The sequence below is a fragment of the Protobothrops mucrosquamatus genome, unplaced genomic scaffold (genome assembly GCF_001527695.2).
Source record: "Protobothrops mucrosquamatus isolate PMUCROS unplaced genomic scaffold, P.Mucros_1.0 scaffold781, whole genome shotgun sequence".
Taxonomy (NCBI): Eukaryota; Metazoa; Chordata; class Lepidosauria; order Squamata; family Viperidae; genus Protobothrops; species Protobothrops mucrosquamatus.
This window is the reverse complement of record NW_015387049.1, coordinates 41,841-68,110: the sequence shown is the minus strand read 5'-3', so window position 1 is coordinate 68,110 and position 26,270 is coordinate 41,841. Positions and strand designations below refer to the sequence as shown.

The 26,270-nt window shown below is 42.3% G+C and overlaps 1 protein-coding gene across 1 annotated transcript; it reads right to left on the bottom strand.

The window, feature by feature from the left end:
* Positions 1–417: 417 nt before the first annotated feature.
* Positions 418–11,940, bottom strand: KDF1 (keratinocyte differentiation factor 1). The gene is made up of 4 exons (XM_015818717.1): positions 11,928–11,940; positions 9,045–10,137; positions 6,550–6,630; positions 418–850 (listed from the first exon to the last, which is right to left on the bottom strand). The coding sequence occupies exons 2-4, from the start codon at positions 10,114–10,116 to the stop codon at positions 768–770; spliced, it is 1,236 nt and encodes a 411-aa protein (XP_015674203.1). The 5' UTR covers positions 10,117–10,137; positions 11,928–11,940; the 3' UTR covers positions 418–767.
* Between the last annotated feature and the right edge of the window lie 14,330 nt (positions 11,941–26,270).

Genomic DNA, 26,270 nt, shown 5'->3' with positions numbered 1-26,270 from the left:
CTCACAATGAAAACCTCGGACAGGAGGAAGAGCGCGGCTAGGCAGGCAGGCAGGTGTCTTGCTTGGCTGTGGCTTGGGGGGCACTTTTTTCAGTACCATTGTAACTTCAAACAGTCACTAAGCGAACTGTTGTAAGTCGAGGACTACCTGTACTTTATCGCTTTTTTCTTTTTTTTTGGGTCATCAAGTTTTTGACACCTTGCTAGGCGACTGGTGGTTCTCAGATATTGCCATATCCTAAAAGTGGTACAATGGGTGAAAAGGTTGAAAAGCCCTGGTTTAAATCACCAAGCAATACCACATGTTGGGCTATTTAGAATTTGTTTCATCCTGTAAGTCTCGTTTTATAGGCTGCACCATTTTTGGTAGCGAAAGAGCCTGGCAACATTTCTTAAATAAATTTCAAGAACACATTAATGATACCTCACTTCTTTATATCAATATTATTGGTCCCAAATGACATTTTTATATACATGAGTCAAATTTTATTTCCTAATGGAGCCAGAAAGCTGTAATTGCTTCATCACTTCTGTTCACATCTGATCAACATTGCCTAGGAAATTATCAAAAAGCACCAATGATCACCTTAAAGCAAGTTTACAGCGGGATCAACCTTGGAAAATGGCAAGAGAAATCAAGTATTCCTTGGAAGGCACAGTTGATGATGGCTTGCATCAGTCTCCAATATCCATCACTTCTGAACTGGTCTCTGGCGAGGCTGACTTAAAGGCCTCACTGCTTCTGGGGATTCGCAAGGTCCACATTTCTCAGCAATACACTTTAAGCAGAGGGGCTCCAGAGGAGTCTGTCTCTGTATCTTGAAAAGAAGAACCTCTACTTAACAGGGATCCTGCAGGGGAATGGGAGGAAACAGGAAGAGTTATGCATATAAGAAATAAAAGCTAAGGTAAAGCATACTGAAAGGATAAGATGGAACAATATTTTGTGACCACAGCTGCATATATAATTTCCCCCCAATAAAAATCTCTGTTTTGTGAATAATTTGAAAACTGTATTGATTTGCATAAAACTCTTTTAAAATCTAGAATGTGAAGATGACTGTTGTAGAATGGGCATCTGACACTGCTATAATTTTTAGCTGCTCTCCCACTCCCTCCAAAATGGGACAGGAAGCACTGGAAATGGATAAATATGAACTGCTGATTTTGGGATTCACTGATTAAAATGGATTGTTTATGAGAAAGAGGGAACTAAAATATGGAATTTGCCAGGGTACAGATGGTAACTATCAGTTTTATAAGTGCTGAAAAAGAGGTCAGAAATAGCTTTCTTAAATATCTTCTTTTTTTCTTTGCTTTTTGCTGACCTTCACTTTTTCCCATTTTTTTATTTTTTTATTTTTTCTACGTGTTTGTAACATTTTGCTCTTATGTAACATTCTTTTTAAATAATACACACACGCATGCATACACACACACACAATAGGACGGGAAGCCACTCATGCAAGTGAATTTTTTTTTCAAACAGTGCAAATTCTAACAAATGTAAACAGTCGAAATAATGGACAAGAAAAATACACAATGCCTTCCTTGGTTTCTGTTCTTTTGGCAATGAAATCCATGTGCTAGATTCAAGAACTGTGATGCTTAGAAAATTGCTCTGCTTGTTTTTATTTAAAAGAAAAGTCTTTCTCAGCATTTTTAAAATCCCATTTCTGCTTGTCAAGAGAAAGAACACTAAAGCCTTAGAAACTCAAAGACCTTGAACCACATTCCATTCACCTTCCATTGAACATTTGTAAGAGGCTCTCTGTAGCCATGAGAGCGGGATGCATGCTTTAAAACTAGAAAGATGACAAGCTCACATTCTCAGCCAAATTTAACAGCACTGCAGTTATGGATACCCAGCCCTGTTTAAACCTGCCCCAAGAGCCCATGCTAAACCAGAGAAGTTCACCCAGCCATTCCCATGTCCAGCTGAGAAGGTATAGCTCAACTAAGCCATTATAGAAATATGTAGATGTCTTTGAATTGATCTCAATTCCTGGGAAGTACACAAAGACATCCCTGTGATTCTCTTGGGAACAGTAGAAAAACGGTTTGTCCCCTTTATCATGATTAAGTGTCCTTCAAACCTAGTTAAGGAGCACTGTTGATGCAGCATAAGGTGCTTCAACGCTCCAAAGAGGCAGCAGGTAAAAACAGCCACCTGGGACGAAGGCTTCTTTTCAAAAGCAGGACTGGGCAAAATATTTACTGCTAGATAAAGCACAGTTAAAATGACTGCAATAATGACTAGAATCTTTTCTTCATATATTTTGCCCTATATCAAGGAAAACGAGTTAAAAAAATAGATTCGTTTTTTTAATTCTTTTTTCCTTATTTTTATCTCTTTTTTTAAAAAAAAAACAAAATCCTCTGCTTATCTTCTGACTGTGCTAGATTGTAGTTGAAGGTGAATAACAGGATCATTTTTCTGTTTACTGGAATGAAGAAACATGGTGTGTGTGGGTGTGTGGGTGTGTGTGTGTGTTAAAAGTAGGCTTTTGATGAGAACTGTGACCTGACTTCAATATGAATGTGCAAAGTGAATTTGGAAGTTTAGAATTAGCTAATTTGCTGATCATACACCTATGTGTTTTATACAGGTTTAAACCCTGTTCTTTATGGTCACTCTGCTTTATTTCTCACCTAACTTCATTGAGTTGGCTTCAGGACTGCAGTAAAAGTAAAGAAGACCCTGCACTGCCGAGGCATTCTCTCAATTATTTTAAAGGGGAAAATATATTTATGAAAAGGTATACAGTAACATGGAAACCCTTCAGAGTCCCAGGCAAGCAATGAGCCCTCTTAGAAATAAGCAGCCATGAGGGCTAGATTCTTCCTTTTAGTAAAATCTGAAGGATGATTTACTTCCCACTTGATACGATAGAGTCTCCATTAAAGGCCAGAGCTTACATTCCATAATTATACTCATTTATTCTTACGACCACCCTCCCCCTTCCCTTGAATTTTTTGGTTATCAGGCACTGGATAACGGAGTTCAGAAATTGGAGAATTTCAGATGGCATTAAAACGCCAAGACAAGTTCCTAGCCCTTAAGGCTCTGTTATGCCTTAAGAAACCTCAGAAGCCAGCAGAACCTGAAGCACCCAAGGACAAAATGTTCATACCTTGAATACCATTTGCCTCTCTCCATGGCTATCAGGAAAAGAATAATATTACGTTTTATGTATATATATATTACAAACTATGTTATATTTATTTATTTGTGTATATGGGCACTTGCTCATGGTTATTAAGACCCAGTATTAGAATAGTTCAAATGGATTTAATTCATTCTTGAGTGGTTTACTTTGCTTTAAGTGAACAGGCAAATCCTAGTCAACCAAGATTTCAAAACTAGTATTTTTGCAACTACAGGCGGTCCTTAATTTACGATCATTTGTCTAATAACTGTTCAAATCTATGACGATGCTGAAAAAAGTGATTTACAGCCAGTCCTCACACTTATGCCATTGCATTGTCCCCTATGGTCACATGATGAAAACTCAGGCATTTGGCAACTGGCATGTTTAAGATGGTTCCAGCATCCTGGGATCACATGATTTCTGTTTATGAGCTTCCCAGGGGGATTCTGGCAAGCAAAGTCAGTGAGGGAAGCTGGATTTGTTTAATGATCCCATGATTTGCTTAACAACCACAGCAAAAAGGGATCTCAGAGTCTTGAAGTGGTTCCATTGCTAATCAAATGTGGTTTTTTTGTATGTATGTTTAATATGATATGTTTGAAATGTTTGTTTTTATACTTTGTTTACTGTGCACTGCCTAGAGCAGGGGTAGGCAACCTTGGCTCTTTTATGACTCGTGGTCTTCAACTCCCAGAATTCCTGAGCCAGCCATGCTGAGGGGAAAGAGAGAGGTTTCCAAGCTGAGCCATGCTGGCTCAGGAATTCTGGGAGTTGAAGTCCACGAGTCATAAAAGAGCCAAGGTTGCCTACCCCTGGCCTAGAGTCACTTCTTGTGAGATTGGCAGTCATATATATTTGATAAATAAATAAGCTAGTAAACTCACCCAGACCAGTTTTCTTTAGGGCAAAATTTCCATAGCTTTCTGTATCATTTAAATTAAACCATTTGCCTACATGGGTGCTTTATTCTCAGTTGCAATATACTTTAATGTTTGTATTATTTTAATTTTTTTTTTTGCTGCCTTGAGTCACTTGGTAATATAGATAGACATCATAAATACCCGTTATGCCAGTGCTATTTTAGAATGAGGACCTCAAAAATATTCTTGGCACAGAGTTGTTTAAATTTGGGCATTAGAAAGCAGTAAATCCCAGCACACGTAGTACAGCCAAAGCAATGTTCGGAATAACATCAATGGGAAATTGTTCATGACCCCTCCATGTCTAAGGAGGTCTAAAAAAGCCACTTTTTTGATGGCTTTCCTAAATATCAACAGGTTGGGGGTAGCATAATTTTTCAGGGTATCTATGTACTATTTCAAAGGGGATTGTGGCTGAGACGGTGGTCCCGGAAGAGGACGCTCCTTAAAAAAAGAGATTTAGGAACTGTCCCCTTTCCCAAATCTTATTAGCCAGGCAGATGCCACTGAAAGAAAGAGAGATACAGTATTCAAGCCCTAAACTCTGAAAGACTTTAAAGGGGACAAGTGGTATTTTGAATTGCTCCTGGAAGAAAACTGCTGACCAGCACAGTTCCTAAAGCAGAGATGTTACACAGGAAAACCTGTACACCATTGCTGCATTCTGGACCTCCTGAAGCTTCCGGATGGTCTTCAAGGGCAGCTCCATTTAGAGTGCATCACAGTAGTCCAAGCGAGAGTGACAAAGCATGAATGATTGTGAGCATGGCCATAAATAAATTGAAAATTCAAGGCCCACTCACAAACTTTCTCTCTTGTAAGCCAGAAGTTTCACGTGACATACAAGAAGTGTGAGGGAATTCAATACTGGAACAAGCGAAAATCTATCCAGGTTTGATGCGGCATCTCCTTTTTCTGAGCTCCTTGTTATAAAGGGATGCATAGAGTATCCATACTGAAGGGTCATATGGATGCATGAACAAAACACATACTGAAGTCAATGGCAAGGCCATCAGACTTTATCCTTTAGCCTTGCATGTGTCATAGAAACGAAGAGCTGGCAATAGACCATGTCATCCAATTCCTTACTCAGTTTAGGGAACTAAATCAAAGCATTCCTGCCAAATGTCTATCCAGGCTATGCTTAAATATACTGTATTCAAGGGACAGAGCATAGCACTTTCATAGATAATTGGTTCCACCTTTGACCTAATTAGCCATGTTGAACTATCTCTAGTATTCCATTTATAACAGTGGTGTTAGTTAGAGAAAGGGAGAGAGGGCGGAAGGGAGGGAATTGTTCCTAGTATGGCTCAGATTGTAGGGTCCTTGGTGATCTCTGAGCTTGGTTTTCTTGCAGACCAAACTAAATAACATCATCAATGCACTGATGATGTTACCTAGTTTGGTAATGAAACTTCTGCAAGAAAACCACCCCACAATTTTACCTTGAGTTATAAATATTATCTTCTATGGCTCAAATCTTTTGGAATTACGACACAGCTGGATCACCAGAAGGGTATTCAATTCATGGTAGCCAATACCCATAGATCTGCATGGATGCTCAGCATGGGTGCTACAATGTAAGGCTGTGCAAAGCTACTGAAGGGGAGCCTCACTTTGGCAATGCCTTGAGGTGCATCATGAAGCAACGTGAGGTGCATCATGAAGCACTTTTACAGAGCAAAACAGAACTGCCCCATTACTTCATTTTCTTCCAGTGAGCTCCAGGAAGCACTAGCAAAGGATTTTGTGCATATAATGCTGGATGTGCCAGAGGAGACCTCAAAAGCAACATAAAATGCATTAGGAATTTAAGTAGGGTTACCCCCACATCTAGAGTAGCTGAATGAAGGTCACCTTGTACCGTACTGGTCAGAGAAATAATTGCATGAGGTGGAGGAGAGGAAGCAGCCCACCAGGGCATAGATTCTCCTTGCGACAAATAATTCTGTATAACTAAAGACAGATGGGGCTTCCTTCTAAATCCAGAAAGATACAGTCTCATTCTTCCAAAACACATTATTATTACTGCACTATTTTTTTTAGAGAGAGAGCCAGTGTGATGTAGTGGTTAAAGCACTGAGCTAGCAACAGGGAGACCAGGAATTCTAGTCCTATCTTAGACATGAAGCTAGCTGGGTGACTTTGGGCCAGTCACTACTCTCAGTCCTAGGAAGAAGCAGGCAATGACAAACCACTTCTGAAATCTTGCCAAAAAAAGTACAGGGACTTGTCCAGGCAGTCACCAGGAGTCAACGATAACTTGAAGGCCCAATCAATCGATCCAGTATAAATCAGTACAGTAACATGGTAGAAACCCATTAGTTCCTCCTTACAGTTGGTCAAATTGCAGATGTCTGTAAGTTCTCCCATAGCCCCATTTCTTTTGGAAAAGCAACAATGGCCAAACAGTCATAAGCTCCCAAATCCCAAGCAAAGCTCTCCAATATCCTAAAATATGTCAAGAAAAATCACCTGCTGCGTTGTAGGCACCTTGCCTCATGTTTCTGGCTTGCACATCTGCTGTAGTTTCTATCGATATCTGAACAGGTAAATCTGAAAGGCAGTGAGCAGAAAGGTTGACATTTGAATAGACGCCCAAGGCAGATGGGTCGTGTTACGTATCTTTGGATTCACCTAAGAGTGTCCAATGTGGGCAAAAATGTTGGATCAGTTAAGCATGTCAGACAGGGCAGCAATAGACAGTTCTTTGCTCCCTGAACTGCTCAAGATCAGGATCCAGGGAAGAAACTGTTGATCTCTGAAGCAGCCAAATGAGAGGGCAGTATCCTGCTGTGCCACAGGTTTGAGCTTTTATCGAACAGAGGAGACTTAATTTCACAGAGAAATAGACCATCCCGTTTTAAAAGAGGAATCCCAGACTGAGAGAAAGGCTGGACACCAGATGGGACTGTAAAAGATGTATACAGTCTTCATTTAGTGACTGCCTCATTTAGGGGTTATTCACACAGCATTGATTAAAAAGCAACTTTGGAACCAATCCTAACACATTTACAATTTTGTAAAGCAAAGGGAAGCTGAAGTAAGATCACAAGCACAGTCGTGGCTTCACTCAGTGACTGCTTTGATTAGTGACTGAGTTGCCAGTCCCGACTGCGGTTGCTAAACACACAGACGACTGGTAACAATGACATTAAAAGAGTGCTGGTGCAATTTTAGTTCCCAATTGAAGCCCAAGTATTTTTGCAAAAGGATATTTCTTCTCAGAGCAAAAAATACATCTGCAGCTTCAAATGCCATTCCTTCTTCTCAATTATTAGGTTTCATAGGACCATAAAGGGACCTTTTCTCAGACACCCCCACCCAAAGATCACTGTTTTTGCCTTGGATCTTAATCTATGACTCTTTTGTTGTTCCGGGAGGATAACGGGCTGCTCTGGAAAGAAACATTGCAGTCTGCTGGACCTCCTCTGAGAGCATTCTAGGTCTTGTGTAGGAGGATCCTGAGGCAGGTGGGTGACCTACAGTGTCCCAATTCTCTGTTGCCAATCTGCCAAACACCCCACTCCCACTGTAGTATGGAGTCTAGGTTTCCATGGCTATTTCTGTTTAGGGTACCAGTGAGAACAGAACCTTGTTTTTCTTTGTTTTGTCATGGGAATGAGGGCCTCATGAAAGATCTTCCTTGAGATCCTTATTCCCATTTGTGCATCCCCCTGCCATCATTTGTCCTACATTGGGACCTTAACATTACCTCCTCTCACTACTGCCATCACCACTGCTTCTCTGAACAACCATTTTGACCCATGACAGCAGTGCCTGGTCCCAGGCAACCCGTGCCAGCTTCTACCTGGGCACCGTAGCCTGTGGGCTGTGCCCCAGGGGTGAAAAAGAGCAGGACGACACTTGCAATTGCACCAAGGCAGCCAGGGAAAGGGAGAAGCAGCGTGCCCAGACAGCTGCCGCTGTTCAGAAGTGTTGCTGCTCTCTTAGGTTGTATTTTGCATTCCAGGGGAGCAAGTGATAATTCCTTTGAATATATGCAAAATGCTTGTTGCAGAAAAGAATAGTCTTTTACTGAGATGACTGCCCACTAGAATTTGAGGCAGTATGCCTTAATTGCCTATGTCTATGTGTAAGCTAGGCAGATCTAAGACACATTCTGTGAACGGTTATGCATGCAGGGTAACAAATGGCCCCGCATGGGCATTTCTGATTTGATCAGTGAGAAAACAGTATCCTACTCCCAGCTACTCTGGGTGTGACAATGTGGAGGGCCACATGATTAGCCTCACCCCTAAAGTCATGTGCTCCCTTTAGCCTCTCTAAAAATGGTACCCTCCAAATAAATAAATCTCCAAAATGGTAACCTATAATTTCCCCATCAGTTAGGCTGATGGGGTCCAATGGAAGTTGTAGCTTAACACACCTAAAGCATGTCACTTCTAGTGGAAGGCTACACAGAGACGTTTTTCTATTCCTATGCTTTACAGAGATTTGATTGAAGCAGAAGGGAAAGACATAGATGTGTTTCACGTACAGCACATACAGATAGTCCTCGACTTACGACCACAATTGAGTCCAAAATTTCTGTTGCTCAGTGAGACAGCTATTAAGTGAGTTTTGCCACAGTTGTTAAGTGAATCCCTGCAGGTGTTCAGTTAGTAACACAGTTGTTAAGTGAAACTTGCTTCCCCATTGACTTTGATTGTCAGAAGGTCATAAATGATAATCACACAACCCTGGGGCATTGCAACCGTCACAAATATGAGTCAGTTGCCAAGTATCTGAATTTTGATCATGTGGCCATGGGCATGCTGCAATGGTCATAAGTGTGAAAAAGTCACAACTCACTTTTTTCAGAGCCACTGTAACTTTGAATGGTCACTAAACCAACTGTTGTAAGTCGAGGACTACCTGTACTCCTACTGTCCTATAGGGGGCATTCCAAATTGTGTTGTCTTTGGTTTGGTACCATATTCTACCCTAAAACGGAAGTTCATGCGTACCTTCTTCACTAGTGAGGACAGATGCCAGCATAGTCTCATTGCCGCTATGAAGGGGGTTGCCTCGGCTTGTGATCTCCCCTGAACTTGGGAGATTTGGGGCAAGGACACGGGGTCGGACCCTGCTTTTGCGTGTGCTGATGCGTATGATGCCCCGGACCAGCCTACATTCGGCATCCTGCTCATCCAAATTGTAGTCCTGAGTAATGCTGTTGATGAGGTCTGAGATCTTGTTGGTCTTCTCCAGGAAGACCGTGTCGGAGGTACACTTGGCCAACTCATCGATCTGGTGGACACTGAAAAGCTCCGTGAGTTTCCTGAAGATGAGGCCATCAATCTCCCTACTGGACATGGAGCTGTTCAGCTCACCAAATTCAAGATCGGACTCGTGGAAGGAATAATGTTCCTCAGAGCTCCGGTGGCTCGTAGGGGCAGGCTGCTTCTCAATGCTGGGTTGAGGGAACCTATCTGGCAAAGGTTCCTTGTAACATGAATCAGAGTCTGTGGCAGAGCTAGGGTTCCGGTTTGGATAAAGCGGGACCGGGACCCCTTTCAATTTCACATCAGGGTAGCTAAAACTGCTTCCCATTGTGCTCTTCCCAGTTCGGCTACCGTTCTTTTCATTGGGGGAGCTGTTGGCTGGACTGTTAGTTGAACGTCCATTGCACTCCTGGTTCTTCCCATCCTCTGTCAGGGTACTGTTGTATGAGATGCTGGCTCGACAGTCCTTGAAGCAGCTCCCACAGGTTATGAAGCAGCAGAATATGGCTTTGGAGGTGTTCCAGACCTGGGAAAGACTGGGACAGCATGGGGGCGGGGGACTTTCTGCAGGTCTAGGGATGAAGGTATTTGTCTCTCCTTCCCCTCCGTGGGAATCTTTGGAATCAGCTTTGTAGGCTCTTCTATCGCGCCTGGGCCGGTGAATGTACTTAAGCTCTGGGGTAGAGCCGTTAAAGACTTCCAGGCCAATATCACTTGTCTTAGGAGAACTGACCCTCTGTGGGACTGCGACATCCTGAGGAGGCCGATGGAGATGGCTTATGTTTTGGCAATGCCCTTGTCTCTTTCCCAGCATGACTCACCACCCCTAAAAGACCTGATAGAAAGAGAAAAACACAAGAGAGAATTATCCCACATATGATCAGATCAGAGCTACCCAACATGGATATAATAAAGACCTTTATCGCTCCTTTCTAAGAGATAAGCCTTCCCTCTGTCATGCAAGCCTTTCTACAGGTAGTCCTCGGTTTACAATCATGACTGGGACCAGAATTTCAGTTGCTGAGCAAAGGGACTGTTACGTGAGTGGCACTCAATTTTAGAAACTTTCTTGCCACAGTTGTTAAGCAAATCACTGCAGACGTTTTATTACCCTAACTAGGTAACACTGCCAGCACTGATGATGTTACCTAGTTAGGGTAATGAAATGGCTGCAAGAAAACAACCAAGCTCAGAGAGCACCAAGGACCCCTCATTTCAACCGTGAGCTACAAATATTCTCCTTCACTGAAATCACTGCAGTTATTAAGGGAATCACACAGACGTTAAATGAATCCCACTTCCCCTATGGACTTTGCTTGTCAAAAGCCAGCTGGAAAGGCTGTAAATGGTGATCACGTGGCCCTGGGACACTGCAACCATTACCAATGCATGCCAGATGCCAAGTGCCCAAATTCTGATCATGTGGGGATGCTATAATAGTCATAAGAATGAGGATGGTCGTAAGTCACTTTTTTCAATGCCGCTGTAATTTTGTCATATTCTGAATCCTGGCATCTTGTTTCTTCATGGTGTGATTTATGCACAGCTACAGATGCCATATTAATCTCTAGGTTGGCAGACATGCTCTGTGCCAAAGATTGCAATTCAGAAATCTGGCTTCAGTGGGAATGTATGCATCTGAGTGTGTATGTGGGTTAATTTGGTTTTACTTTCTGCCTCTTGCTCTGGTTCCTCCTATATTCCCTTCTTACAGGCAGATTTCATCACTTCAAAACCAGACTAAATGTACCCACTTTTCTGGAACCCAATTCTGCACTTGCAAAAGCATCAGGCAGAAGCATCGCATGATATTTAACATTTAAATCAGGGGTTTAAAAGTTCAATGTCTTTCCAAAGCACACAAAGGATTGTTAGGAACTGGGACTGATATATTTTTTTGAAGTGCAGAGCATATGGATGCAGTATCTGAATATATTCCAAGGCTTTACCTCAAACCTATAGTAATGGTGTGAGGGAAGGACCTTGGGAGACAGGAGGGAGAGTCACAGACTAGACTTCCACCATGCAAAAGGTATCTTAGCCCAGCGGTACCCAACTTTTCTGGCTTGGTAGCCCGGCACACAGCTCCACTTGCACAAGTGCAAGCTCCTGCCACTCACACATGCAGTTCCACTCGTGCGAGCGGTGGGCACTTGTAAAGCTCCACTCACACGAATGGAGTTGCGTGTGCAAGCACCTGCTGCTTGCGCGAGTAGAGCTGTGCATATACGCACGCTCGCATGCCACTCATGTGGCCCTGTTCCAAACTGGCCGTGGCCCGGTAGTGGGCCACAGCCCAGGGGTTGGGGACCCCTGTCTTAGCCCACAGAAAGAGGAAGGATGTGGGAAGCATCTCAGAAGGGATCTTCTCTTGTTTTCCAGAGAGTGACTTTTGCAAGGTTCTGTTAATGCAACCTTACAAAAAAGATACAGTTAGTCCGCCTAGTTGTCGTTCTTCTCTTGACTATCTCACAAGGTGTTTTACAAGACTCAAAGTATCCTTTTTCCTCCTCCCACTTTCCTCTCCTTCGTGGACATGCCAGACGTCCAATCTCCCTCCCAAGGTCATTCTCACATTCCACTACACCTACTGTAAACCTCTTTCCGTTTTCTGAGTTATTTTACCTTTTGCTTTGCCTTCTTATGGTATCACTGAGGACCTAAGGAGCTGCTTCCTCCATGACAGAAGACCCTGTGTTTGCAGAGGAAAACAAAAGAAGAATTAACAGAATAACAGAATTAAACCATATAATGATTTGGCAGATAGGCTCTGACCCGGCACAGTTTCTATCTGGAGACAAACCAAAAGTTATTCACAGAAAAATATCAGTTAGTTAAGAGAGATTCAAGAAGAACATTGCTCCAAGTGAAGCATCAACTGAAATAATTTGTGGCTTCAAACCAAGCACAGGGTACTTCCTTTCCCCCCAGAGTGCATAGCCTAAAAAAGTAGTCATTCTCACAAGGATGACCTGCCTACTGCCAGTAAAAAAAAAAAAAGAGAGAGAGAATAAATTAAGTAAATGAGGTATTTGCTGCCCTTTTATGGCAGCCAAAACCATCTGCCTAAAGCAGTTGCCTCACCCTATCAAATAGGAGAGCTGGCCACAGGGTTGAAACCATAAAAAAAAACCAAAAAAACCCCCAAGAAAGGAATTTGGTGATCGTAAAGCCAGCAATCCCTATCTGCTTTTCCAAAGAATTTCAGGTTGCTGATGTCAGAGATCCTTGCCAAGTGTTGTCATTTTAGATGTTGAGAAGGGGTGAAACAGCCAATTTTTGTAATATTATATTGATTTAAATCAGGGGTCTTCAAACCTGGCCCTTTTATGACTTGTGGACTTCAACTCCCAGAATTCCTCAGCCAGGCATACTGGCTGAGGAATTCTGGGAGCTGAAGTCCACAAGTCATAAAAGGGCCGGGTTTGAAGACCCCTGATTTAAAGCAATGGCCATCAGGAATTTTATATTTGGCATGGAGTGCCTTATTCATAGATTATATTTTCTTACGGTTGGGTTTTCTTCTTTTAAAAATGTGGGTGGATAGCAGAAGGTTATTAAGAAATACTGGATTGTTCAGACATAAGCCAATTCTTGGCTTGGGGCTACATGAACAGCTTGGTATGCTTAAGCGCTCCTTCCTCCACCCATGTGCAAAGATTCCGCCTCTTGCTTCAGAGTAGCTAGGAAAGTTTAGTTTAGTGCTACTCAATTGTACATGTCAGAAAATGTCACTACGGGTGGTCCTCGATTTACGACCACAAATGAGCTCAAATTTCTGTTGCTAAGAGAGACAGTTTACCCTGTTTTAAGACCTTTCTAGCCAGAATTGTTTACATGATTATGGGACGCTGCGACCGTCATAAATACAAGCCAGTTGCCAAGTGTCCGAATTTTGATCATGTGACCGTGGGGATGCTGCAAAGATTGTAAGTGTGAAAAATGGTCATAAGTGGCTTTTTTCAGTGCCGCTGTAACTTCAAACAGTCACCAAATGAACTGCTGAAAGTTGAGGACTTTCTCTCGAAGTAGATGCTGAAGAACAACACGTGGGGAAGTTTCAAAAATGGAATACAGCTCAACACAGCTCAATTATGACTACAATTGGAGCCAGAATTTCTGCTGTTAAGCATGCAACTATTAAATGAATCAGGCCTGATTTTATGAACTTTTTGCCATGGTTGTTAAGTGAATCATGAAGTTTTTTAGTGATTCTAGCTTCCCTTGTTGATTTTGCTTGTCAGAAACTGGCTGAGAAAATCACAAATGGTAATTACAATAGTTGCAGTGACCCCAGGATACTGCAACTGTTAGTAAATATACGCTGGTTGTGAAGCGCCCAAACTTTGATTATGAAACTATAGGGATGCTGTGACGGTCATATGTGTGAAGACCAGTCATAAGTCACTTTTCCTAGTACTGTTATATCTTTTTTAACTAAACGAATGGCTGTAAGTTGACCTGTAGTAGCAATTCAGATTGATAGCCCAGATCCAGGTAATAGCAGAGATGCATCGTTTATATATTAAAGTGATTGTTTGCAAATACTGCAGATTCTTGCTAATCCTCCCTCAATTTCAGAACAAGCAACTGTATCGCTAAGATTCAACTATTTGGAACTGACCTCAGCACTGAAGAAAAAAAACATATTGATGTCTAAGATATGCATCGGGCTAACATTGCTGATCTTCTAAGCATGTTTAAGTCTGCCTCCCTGGAAGCCTCTCGTGGGCTTTTGGCATAAAAAAGAAAAAAAAACTTGCGATTTATGATTTTGATGATTAGACAATATAGAAAGAAGAGAATAGGATATAACTTTAGAGAGTTTAAATATGCACTTGTATTTACAAGTGCTTTGAAGAATATCAGAAGCTACATCTTTACGTATATCATTTTCTTTTCTACTTTCTGATTATTTTTTTCAAGTTTTTTATTTCCTTTGCTTTTTCTTTTTTTCTTCCTTACTTTGTATTACCGGTAGTTTATGTTACTTTTTTATCTTCTTGTTTAAAAGCTTTAATAAAAAATATATGCAACCCCCCCTTTCTGCTCCTCTGTGTAAACTCTCTCCTCTGGGGCTTAAATCCATGCATGCAGGAACACAGGGAGCAATCATATAATTTTTTTACCTATTTGGGGAACCCAGAAGCCACGTCCTTCCATTTTTAACTTAGAAATCAGGTGCTCTGCAGCTATCAAAACTCAGAAAACATAGTACAGTGTTTTCCAGACACTGTTTGGAATTCTTGTCAATTTGATTCTCTGACAAATATAGAAACTACATAATAAAACCTGAATATTTGCCAGATGATCAGGTTGATTGGAACCAGCAAGAGGTTTCCAGGTATGAAGCAAACTTTTCCAATCCTAAGGAATCACAGGTGGTTCTCTACTTACAATCATTCCTTTAGTGACCTTTCAAAGTTACAACAGCATTGAAAAAAGTGACTTATGACCAGCTCTCATACTTATAACCGTTGCACCATCCCCACGGTCACATGATCAAAATTCAAGCACTTGGCAACAGGCATGTATTTATGACCATTGCACTATCCTAGGGTCACGTGATCACAATTGGTGACCTTCCCAGCCGGCTCCTGACAAGGAAAGTCAACAGGGGAAGCCAGATTCCTTTAGCAACCTCATGATTCACTTAACAACTGTAGCAATTCGCTTAAGAGCAAAGATCATAAAATGGGTCACAACTTACTTATCTTGCTTAGCAACAGAAATCTGGGGCTCCATTGTGGTCATAAATTGAGGACTACGCATATTGTTTCAGACAGGGGAGATAACTTAAAGCAGAGATGGACAACTTTTTGAGAAGGTTGGGGTAGGCACCAAGCACATAATTGCAAAACAGGCAAGGTTCCGTAGGTTTTTTTTTTAAAGTATATTTAAATATATTTTTGTGAATTACATTATAGTAGTCAGATTTTCAATTTCAAAAGGAACTAGAAACGTACCACCAATTTTTGGCAAGGATATTGCTGAAATTCAGTAGCACTATTAGAGAGGAGACTCCAAAAATTGAGCTTGAAGATTTTGCGTCCTGGCACCCCCAATTGCTCTAACCTGGACTGAAGAATGAGTACCTGTCTTGACAGATGCTTCAAGAGCCAGGATAGCTGTGCTCTTTTGCACGTCTGGAACTCTTATAGCAGGGGTCTTCAAACTTGACCTTTTTATGATACGTAAAAGGCTGGCTGAGGAATTCTGGGAGTTGAAGTCCACAAGTCATAAAAGGGCCATGTTTGAAGACCCCTGTCTTATAGCAATAGCATTTAGACTTATATACCACTCTGTAGTGCAGGGGTCTTCAATCTTGGCCCTTTTATGACTTGTGCACTTCAACTCTCAGAATTCCTCAGCCAGGCACGCTGGCTGAGGAATTCTGGGAGTTGAAGTCCACTAGTCATAAAAGGGCCAAGTTTGAAGACCCCTGCTGTAGTGCTTTCCAGCACTCTCTGGGTGGTTTACAATGTCAGTGTCAACGCTGCAAATACTGTATATTCTTGCTTTGACAATATGCAGAACTGTCTGGTATTTATATAGTTAAACCAGCAACTGGGAAAGAGGGAGGAGCATAAGGATAGCCCGGGAGAAAGAAACAGGAAGTAAATCACATCTTCCAAGTTGATTGGAAGATGTGAACCATGACCCTACAATAAGGGAGTGGGAAATGCTTGGAATGTATATGTGTAATGGAAGAGAAGCCAGACCTAAGCATTTTCACCATGCTGTACTGACGTCTCTGTAACCTTAATAAATGCTTTTAGGAAAAATATGCCTGAAAGTCCTTTTAAGTGTTTCGTTAATCAGACACATGACAGTCAGCATATTGCCCCCAACAATCTGGGTCCTCATTTTACCGGCCTCGGAAGGATGGAAGACTGAGTCAACCTTGAGCCCTGTCAGGATCAAACTCCTGGCTGTGGGCAGAGTTTGTCTGCAATACTGCATTCTAATCACTGCTCAACCAGGGCTCACTAATGTGATAGCAACACAATAGACACCATATGCCGGGAACTGTGTATTCTTCTTGCAATTGAGAACATGAAATATATCCTGATCTGTCTTGCTTAATATACTTTTTGGTATTTAGTGGACAGGTAAAGGTAAGTTAGGAAAACAGACCTGGCTTGCAGGACATCCAATCTAACTATGATAAACTGGTGATGTTGAAATGAATAACCAAAAGATGACACATATCTTCTTTGTTAAGCAAGGTGGTCACAGCACATTCCATCTATGTATCTTGGAGAGTTTATGAGGCTACAAGGAAGATACTACAGTAGTATTCAATCTCTCTCTCTCTCTCTCTCTCTCTCTCTCTCTCTCTCTCTCTCACCCTCCCTCCCTCCCTCCCACCCTCCCAGTTATGGAATCTCTGATTTCTGCCTGCTATTTCCAAATAAACTAAACCTGGTAGAATTTTGAAAAATACTTTCTTAAGAGGGAAGAAAGAGTGCCATTTTTGCAAGACACATAAGCTATGTTTGCTGTGCTGCCTGGCATCTGGGAAATCTCCCAGGAAGGATTAGTTAGGTCAAAGTTAACAACCTTTTTGACATAAATTTCAATTTTAAAAACAAATGCAGTCAGAATTCTAGCATGTGTTAGTAATAGAGATTTTGGTGCATGAGATGTAATCCTAGGAAAATTTCCTGCAAGGTACTTGTAAAAGTTATTGCAGGAGTGCAAAACTGAGGAAAAGTGAAGATTTGATCCATTCACCTCCTTTTAATCACCTCCAACATCTATTGCCCAAGCTACCACCATTGCAGCTATGTATTTTTTTTTCTACTAAGGTCACCAGCTATTGCTCAGCTGTATTTTGTCTTGCTTTTCCTGAACTATGGGCCATACCTCCAGCACTGTGTGAAAGTGCAACAGAACCTGATTTGGAGGCAGGAAGGGGAGTGCAAGAGAGGTATTTTAAAATATGTTTATCACTTGGGCATCCAAGGAACCTAGCAGCCTGCAAAACACATACAAACAGAGGCGGCTAAAAAATAATAGTTAAACAATACCTCGCTCCTCCAAGGGCACATTCAGCACAGGTGCAGGGTTAAGCAGGCATGTAGGCTTAAAAATCTATCAGACCATACTCTGAAACATTTCCCCATTTTCTAAATAATCTCCAAAACTAGTGATATAACTGCGGGTGACCATGTTCACACAACATGCCAAACTAGGCTAAAACAGGTTGGCCAGTTGGGGATTCAGCGCATTGTGACAACGCAACAGACACAATCTTAGCATGCTACGGGATCCAGGCCATCATGTTAAGTACAGGCAGTCCTCAACCATAAACAACCTACACCATTTGTTTAATGATCTTTCAAAGTTATGACGGTGCTAAAAAAAAAGTGACTTACTTACTGGTCCACCCACTTATGACCAAAATGTTCCTGCAGTCACGTGACCCAAATTTGGGTGCCTGGCAACCAGCATCTATTTCTGATGGTTGCAGCTTCCCAGGGTCTCCCTATCACCATTTGTGACTGTCCCAGGCAGCTTCAGACAAACAAAGTCAGTGGGCAAAGTCATATGATTCACTTAAGAATTGTGGCAAACAAGGTCATATAAAATCAGCCATGGTCATATGATGACTCACTTAATGATGGAAGTTCCAGTTCCAATTGTAGTCGTAAGTTGAGGATTACCTGTAAGGCTTAGCACATTATCTGGACGTATCAATTGCATGCTGTTAACTAGGGATTAGGGTTAAGTGTGCTGCCTGAACCTGGCCATTAGGCAAGTCTGCAAGCATAAGAGCCAAAGAAGAAAATTTTTGAAGTTAATCCTTTGTATTAGCTTATAATATAAAATACAAAGATACAAAAGCAAATAATAAGAAAAACAGGGGAAGAGAAAAATGTAGAAAAGCCCTTGCATTCAGCCCCAGGTTTTTCTTTTAATCCTGGATGTTCAATCAGCTAAAGTGACCTGGTTTACACAGGCCAAATTACATACTTGCATACTAAGTCAATAATTATGGTTTGGCAACCACAATGGCTGAATTTCCATATCATGCTACATCAGATGAAATGATGGCTTAGTGTCAAATGGGAAGCCAGCTTAAGGGGAGGGCTCTCTGTTAAAATAGCCACAATCAAGTTGAGAAGGCCTTAAAGACAATCTCAGCATTTCACACGAAGTTCCAACAAAAACTGGGAGTGTGTACACATGCAATAAGGCTTGGGTGATATAATAATCTTTTAATAAAATCTGAATGTTACCAAACTATTCATGAACAAGGCTTAGATTTTCTTTAGTTAGATGAATGTAAAATTTGCCAGTTTGGCACCAGGCTAGAAAGTGGAAGACCGGGAGTTCAAGTCCCACCTTATCCATGAAAGCCACCTGGGTGACTTTGAGCCAATCACCAGGAGACGGGAGTTCTAGTCCTGAAAGCCAGCAGGGTGACTTGGGCCAGTCACACACCAACCCTAACTCTAACACAACGCACCTTACAGGGTTATTGTTGTGGGAACAATAGGAGGAGGAAGCTCCTATTTGGTTATGTTTGCCACCTTGAGGTATTTGTAAAAGCTGGGGTCTTCAAACTTGGCCCTTTTATGACTTGTGGACTTCAACTCCCAGAATTCCTCAGCCAGGCACGCTGGCTAAGGAATTCTGGGAGTTGAAGTGCACAAGTCATAAAAGGGCCAAGTTTGAAAACCCCTGTAATAAAGGTGAAATATATAGAATATATTCAAATAGATAAGATGTGTATCCTGAATATTAGATTTTGTGATGAATTGTGATAAAGGGAACTTTGGTCACTTAAAACTTGGAAATTATAAATATTAAATGTTAAATTTAAATGTTAATGGGAAACTAAAAATCGGGAAAAACTAATTAGGACATTGATTCTCTATAAAGACTGAATCTTAAAATAACCAGGATATGTATAAGCTAAATATTATTGATAAATGTAAGAATGTTATTTTTATCTGATATAATAAGAATTGTATTAGTCTAAACATGAGACAGTAAATACAAAGGGGAAAAGAAAGGAAATATTTAGTGTGGTAGTTTGAGACTTGCACTAAAGTTGTATGTTATTGAATTTTCGATTAACTCAGCCACCACGTTGCTTTTTAAATACTTATCGGTAAATGTAAAATTAGAAAATCAATAATTTTTTTTAAAAAGGTGGAATATAAACAAATAAACAAAATAAAGTGGAACAGAATAAAATCTGTTTGAGAAATGCCGCTTAGTCTAGTTGATTTCATAGTAAAGAATTGCAAATGTCAACAGCCAGCCAGAGTTTGGGTCATTTTCATCAAGAAACCTTGATAAATCCATGTTTTCTAGGTCATACCAAATATATAACTATTTTATGTTGTAAAGCCACCAAGGGTGATTAGATACAAGATGGGCAGCAAGTAAATTTCATAATAAATAAAATAAAAATTTAATTGAATCATGGATCACACTAAACCATAATATAGTTTGCACAACAGAGTATTGACTGGCAACGGCTTCCAAACTTTTAATAGGAATTAATGTTTTGTAAGCTTTCACTGTGGCCTGGCAGAAGTATTAAAACGTATTTGTTAGATGGCAGCGGTACATTTATTTTCATACTTTGAACTGATAAACAAATTCATGAGTTTTTCCTTCTTGTGGAATAATCCTGTAAATATCTCATTTTGTCGTACATAAAAGAAATGTGTAAATTAACAAGTTGGAGGTGCATTGAGAATAACACTTCAATTGGTTGATATAAGGCTTAATTATGTAATATAATGCTAGTATAGTTAAAAGGTTAAGTCCAAAGCATAACAGCCAAGAACAATAAACCTCTATACTAATATTCTCCATTAGAACGCAAACGGGTTAGTTACCAATATTGTGTTGAACAAATCTGAATTGGCTCACATTTACAAACCTTTCCCAAATCACCTGAATGAACCATGCCTATTATGTGTCATTTTAACAAATTCCTTGTGGGAATTGCCCCCACCCATGAGCAATTTCCTGTTACTTCCCATCTAATTCCTGCTACTACTAACAACTTTTCCAATAGTAAAGCCATGTTTCTCAATAATCAGCCATGACCTAATATTTTAGAAGAGATATCACTTATTTGGGGGCATGTTGTCTTTGTCAATAAAATAAGAAAACAGAATATATTATTTGGACTCCTTTAATACAGGACTCTGATGAATGGAAAGACAAGATTGAGTAGCTGCTTTACGATTCAGGAAGTCTCTTGTAAATGTATGGGTGGGGCAGGGGGGGTCTCTTTACAGTTCAAATAAAGTTCCAGTCACTGGTTAAAAAGAGAGAAAATGGGTGGATCCATATGTTATGAAGTGTTGATCATCTGGCCTGACCTGTAGCATTGCAAAGAGCTAAGTGCAGACAGTCTTCCACCAGATTAGCTAAACTTTCAAATCAATAACATTCATTAATCAAACATGCAAATAAAATCCTTCTGAAGAAATGTCCTGAGAGGAACCTCAGCCTTGTGTGAGAGAGAGAGAGAGAGAGAAAAAAAGACAACTGGGCGACTTCCAGATTTTTTTGAACTAGAACCCCCCCTTTCCCTTGCTGCTAGTCCTGCTGGCTGGGGCTGCTGGGAGTTGAAGTCCAAAACATCTGGACAGGAAGGGTGTGTGTGTGTGTGTTTATTTTCCCCTGCCTGTCGGGCCATTCCTCTTTTCTCTTTTGGGGGGTTAATGAACCGTCCCCGGAATAGCTTGAACTAAATCCCAGCAAACTTTCTACAGGTAAGAATGCAACCTAGCCTATTGATTGGCTAGAAAGTCTGCCGTGGGGTCTACCGGACCTTAGGGGTCTCCACGCAGAATGTAGGGCTTTGGGGGAGTGGGGAGGGGGGCGAGCTCTTGAGTTTTACACAAGGCAAAACAAAACGCGAGAGGTTACCTGTTCCGCAGCGCCGGCGACCCTCGGCGGTGCAAATGTCAAACTTTCGCTGGCCCAGCCCTTCGGAGTTGGCCTGGCCTCCGGTCTCCTGCCCAGAGTCAGAGGGATCCTCGAGGGCAAGAAGACGCGCAGCGACGAAAGAGCCCCCCCAAACCGGGCCGGGGGTGGGAACGCTGCACAGGCGGAGGAAGGGAGCGAAGCATCCAAGGGGGAAGTGTCACCCCCGGCGTTACCTGGGCCAAGCTTGCCTCGACTTCCTGGCGGAAGGCCTCCAGCCGCTCCGGGGGCCCGGCGAGGGGGGGGGGCGAGCTCACCTTTTCCCCACACCGAGGGTCGTCCTTCTCTCTCCCCCTCCTGGGAAATCGTTGCCCCCCAGCCCCGCCTTGGCATTACCTGCCCAGCCAGGTGAACCGCGTCTGGGCCCCTCCCTCACCTGGGCCACGTGACGCACGAGCTGCCTGGAAGGACACGCTTCTCCGGAAGGCAGGCTGGCCCTCTCGGGGATGGGATGCGGGGGGGGGGGGAGCGAGCGACGCCACCGACGGCCACGGCGGGCACTCGGTTCCGCTCCTTGCTTGCCCTCGGGCCAGTTGACCCTCGCTGGCTCTCACGTCAGCGAGAAAGATCAGCGTATCTTGCAGTTAGGGAGCGGTTCCGGAAGGAACTCTGTGCATGCTCCGCGGCATGGAGGAAGTTTATCTGATGCGTCGTCTCTGTGCTTCGGCATTCTGGCGGAGGCCCCCCTCACCTATAAGAGCCTTGGGAACAGCGCTTGGGGGAATTCTGGAGGACATGCAAACAAACAAACAAAAAGCACATTTATGGAAAAGTTTCCAAAGCGGCCTTCTACGTCTGGAGCCCTCCAGCTTGTCTCAGTAGCCAACAAGGCAAGAGATTCCAAGGACAGCGATTGATTGATTTGAGTATTGCCATCAAGTTGTTCTCAACCCTTAGAACCCCCGAGATAGGTTTTCTTCAATATAATCCCTGGTCTTTCAAGCTTCCCAACAGTAAACTCATCACCAGTTTATATGGAGATTGGTCAGTTGTCCAGATCATGGTTGTCCCACAGGTGCTTTTTCCAAAGGCAACCGGACTGCCTCCCCCCCCCCCCCGAATGTGTTTTGCTTCTCTTCCAAGAAGCTTCTTCAATTCTGAACTGAGGAAGCTTCTTGGATGAGAAGGGAAATGTCCTCAAGGAAAAACAAAGACAGTCCAGTTGCCTTTGGAAAAAAACACCTTTGAGATATCACCACTGTAACTTGAGTCCACCCACTTTGCTGCCAGTTCTCCTCTTTCCTTCCACCTTACCACATGATGGATCCTTTTTCAAGAGCTGGATCTTCACGTAACCTGTTTGAAGTAGCATAATTTGACCCTGGTCATTTGTGCCTCAAGCAAGAACTCTGAGCTGATTTGTTTAATGATTCATCATTTTGTTTTCTTGCTGTCCAGGGTGTTCCCAGGAGTCCTCTGCAACACCAATAGTTTTCCTGTCCTGCTTCTCAGATAGACAGTTGTATTGTACAGCCGCACAAAAATTTGGAGGGCCCTCGTCCACTTTGGTAGGGTGGCAGGGTGCTCAGCAGTTAAGATTCTGGGCTTATCGGATGGAAAGCTGGCCGCCCGGGTTCAAGGCCTGAGCACCACGCGACGGGGTTAACGCCTGCTCTCGCCCCAGCTCCTGCAACCCAACAGTTCAAAACCATGCAAATGTGAGTAGATAAATAGGTACCCCTTCAGTGGCAAGGCCTTGAAATGGAGATCAGCACCGCCCCCTATAGTCGGCAATGACTAGTGCAGGGGTGGGCAACCTTGGCTCTTTTATGACTCGTGGACTTCAACTCCCAGAATTCCTGAGCCAGCATGGCTCAGCTTGGAAACCTCTCCCTTTCCCCTCAGCAGGAATTCTGGGAGTTGAAGTCCACTAGTCATAAAAGAGCCAAGGTTGCCTACCCCTGGACTAGTGGACTAAAATCCACAAGGACTCCTTTTTTTACTTTTACCATCCACCTTGGTGAGAATTATTGGGGTTATAACAACTGGAGGTATGAGAAATCAGGGTGAAGATCAATGAATAAATTGAAAGATCAATCTGGAAAGTGATCTAATCAATCCATTGTTTCACCATGAATTCTCTTGCATTCCCCTCTCTCTAGAAGCCTCTATTTCTGTTCTAGGGATCCGTTTTAATGGTGGATCTCCTTACCCCAAATTTCAGAGTCACTGTTAAAAGTATGCTTTTCTCTAACATTCAAAACAAAGATCTGATACAAAACTATCATTTTGTAACCAGGGAAATGAGACACATTTGTGAAATTGAATGATTAATGACTTCACATGTTTGTGTGAGCCTTTCCAATTGCGATTTAATCCACAAACCCCGATTAAACAGTGACACAGGCTATTGATACTGAGTTTGATTTCTACCGTTTAAATTATGTCCAGCATGAGTGTGTTGGAACTAAACTCCCAGAATTTCTTGGGAACAGTATTATGGTGGTTTGGGATATCGAGAGCTGTGGCCCCACTACATTTGGAGAAACTAACTCAGAAGGACAGGAAGGAGGAAGAAAGCACAAAACACTGCTAGACAATAATGTCTTTTTCTAAAAACATTGCAGTGCTGACAATACCAACTCTGCCCTCTGTTCTAAGGCAGCAGCTACAATTTCACTGGCGCTCCATCTCTGAATCACCAGGTTGAAAAAAATTTGAACCTGTAGGATTTCTGCCTGTCAAGAAAAAAGTAGCACTATGTATATCTACAGGTTGTCTTCGACCTACAATCACAACTGGGATTGGAACTTGCATTACTAAACAATGCAGTGGTTAAGTAAGCCATGCCTGATTTAATTACCATTTTTGTTGCTGTCATTAAGCAAATGACTGTGGTCCTTAAGCAAATCCAAATTCCCCATTGACTTTGCTTGTTAGAAGCCCCCTGGGAAGATCACATGACCCCAGGATTCAGCAACCGTTGGAAGTATACGCTGGTTGCCAAGCTCCAAAATTTGGATTACATGATTATTGGGATCCTGTGATGGTCATAAGTGCCAATTATAAGGCAATTTTTTTCAGTGCTGTCATAACTGAATTGTTAAATGACTGGCTGTAAGACTATCTGTACTGTATATGGTTCTGCAACTATGAAAAGAAAAGGATGGTACTGACCTTTCTAAGACTGGGCTCAGTTAATTAAGCCAACAAATAAAGAGCTTTGAGATATTTTTAGACAAAAGAAGCTTCAGAAAAATGATATAAAAAGGGAGTCTAAATTGGAAATTTGCATCCAGTAGGTGGCAGTTTAGAATGCTGTGCTGTCTAATTAATGCTGTTGTTCCTGACTTATAAAAGCCAGGGTGTTTGTGTTCTTGAAAGCAGTGATTTGCAAATTGATTTAAAAGCCACTAGCACAACCTAGTATTTTCACAGCCCACTATTTTTCTGAGTTAAATTCTCCTTCTTTCTGGTTTCCTTGGCTCATGGGAGAGTGCAAGCTCAGCATTGCTCTTGTGGCATTCCGAGTGGATAGGGCCATAGCATTGAGTTTTAAGGGGCAGCATGGGTGGCTTCAGCCTTATGGACACTTATTTCACCCACTCATATGCCAGAGATTCTTTTTCAAATAGTCCTCGGAAACCATGCAAAGTCTGGTACGGCCCTCAAACGGAGGAAAGTGGCAGACCTCTGCTGTTCTTCCTCCCAACTTAGGGCAAATTATGCACCTGTCGTAGGTGGTCCAGCAATAGGCAATATGTGGCATTCCAGATGCTGCTGAACAGCCCTTACACAGCATCACTTTGGGATGGCGAGTGGGAGCGATGGGTTTTATGTTGTGGATTTTTAGTGCTGTAAGTCACCTGGAACCACTGTGTGAGTTGAGCAGCCACATACATTTGTTGTTGTTGTTGTTGTTGATGATGATGATGATGATGATGATGATGATGATAATAATAATAATAATAATAATAATAATAATAATAATAATAATAATAATAATAATAATAATAATAATAATAAAGTTGGAAGGGACCTTGGAGGTTATCTGGTCCAACCCCCTGCTCAGGCAGGAAACCCTATACCAGTGGTTCTCAACATTTTTAATGCCGCGACCCCAACCGGTCATAAGTCGAGGACTAAACCGCCCCCTGCGCCGGCCGAGGCGTAGCTGGCAAGCGGCAGAGACGGAGCAGGCCGACCACCAGCTGGCCCAGCCCAAGGGAGGTAAGGCACCCGCTGGAAAAGGGGAAAAAATGGCGGACAAAAAAAATGGCGGACAGCCTTGCTTGGTGACCCCCATGAAATGGTCGATCGACCCCAAATGAGGTCCCGACCCACAGGTTGAGAACCACTGCCCTATACCATTTCAGACAAATGGCCGTCCAGTCTCTTCTTAAAAACTTCCAGTGTTGGAGCATTCACCTCTTCTGGAGGCAGGTTGCTCCACTGGTTAATTGTTCTAACTGTCAGGAAGTTTCTCCTTAGTTCAAGGTTGCTTCTCTCATTGTTTAGTTTTCATCCGTTGCTTCTTGTCCTGCCTTCAGGAGCTTTGGAGGATAGCTTGACTGCCTCTTCTTTGGGGCAGCCCCTAAGATATTGGAACACTGCTATCATGTCCCCCCTCGTCCTTCTCTTCATTAAACTAGATATACCCAATTCCAGCGATGATAGACAGACAGACAGACTGACAGATAGATGGATAAATAGATTAGATAGATGACAGATAGATAGAAAGACAGACAGACAGACAAACAGACAAACGTCACACACCTTGAGCTCTGAAGAGCAAAGCTGTATAGGTATTCCTCGACTTAGTTTTAGTTTAGTTTTTAGTTTTATTAAATTTATACCCCGCCCTCCTCCCGGAGGACTCAGGGCGGCTTACAGCCAGTTTAAAAACAATAATACAATACAATACAAAATTTAAAAGTGATTAAAAATAAATATTTAACTAGGCCGCTTCTACTAAAAATTTTGTTAAAACCAATTTAAAATACCCCTAGGCCAGTCCTGCCCGCTGAAATAACCAAGTCTTGAGGGCGCGGCGGAAGGAGGGGA

Coding starts and splice junctions, on each gene's coding strand:
- KDF1 (XM_015818717.1), bottom strand. CDS start 10,116: ATGCTGGGAAAGAGACAAGGGCATTGCCAAAACATAAGCCATCTCCAT. Junction 6,631..9,044: donor TGTCCTCACTAGTGAAGAAG/GTACGCATGAAC, acceptor ACTGCCTTTCAG/ATTTACCTGTTCAGATATCG. Junction 851..6,549: donor AGGTGCCTACAACGCAGCAG/GTGATTTTTCTT, acceptor ATTCCCCTGCAG/GATCCCTGTTAAGTAGAGGT.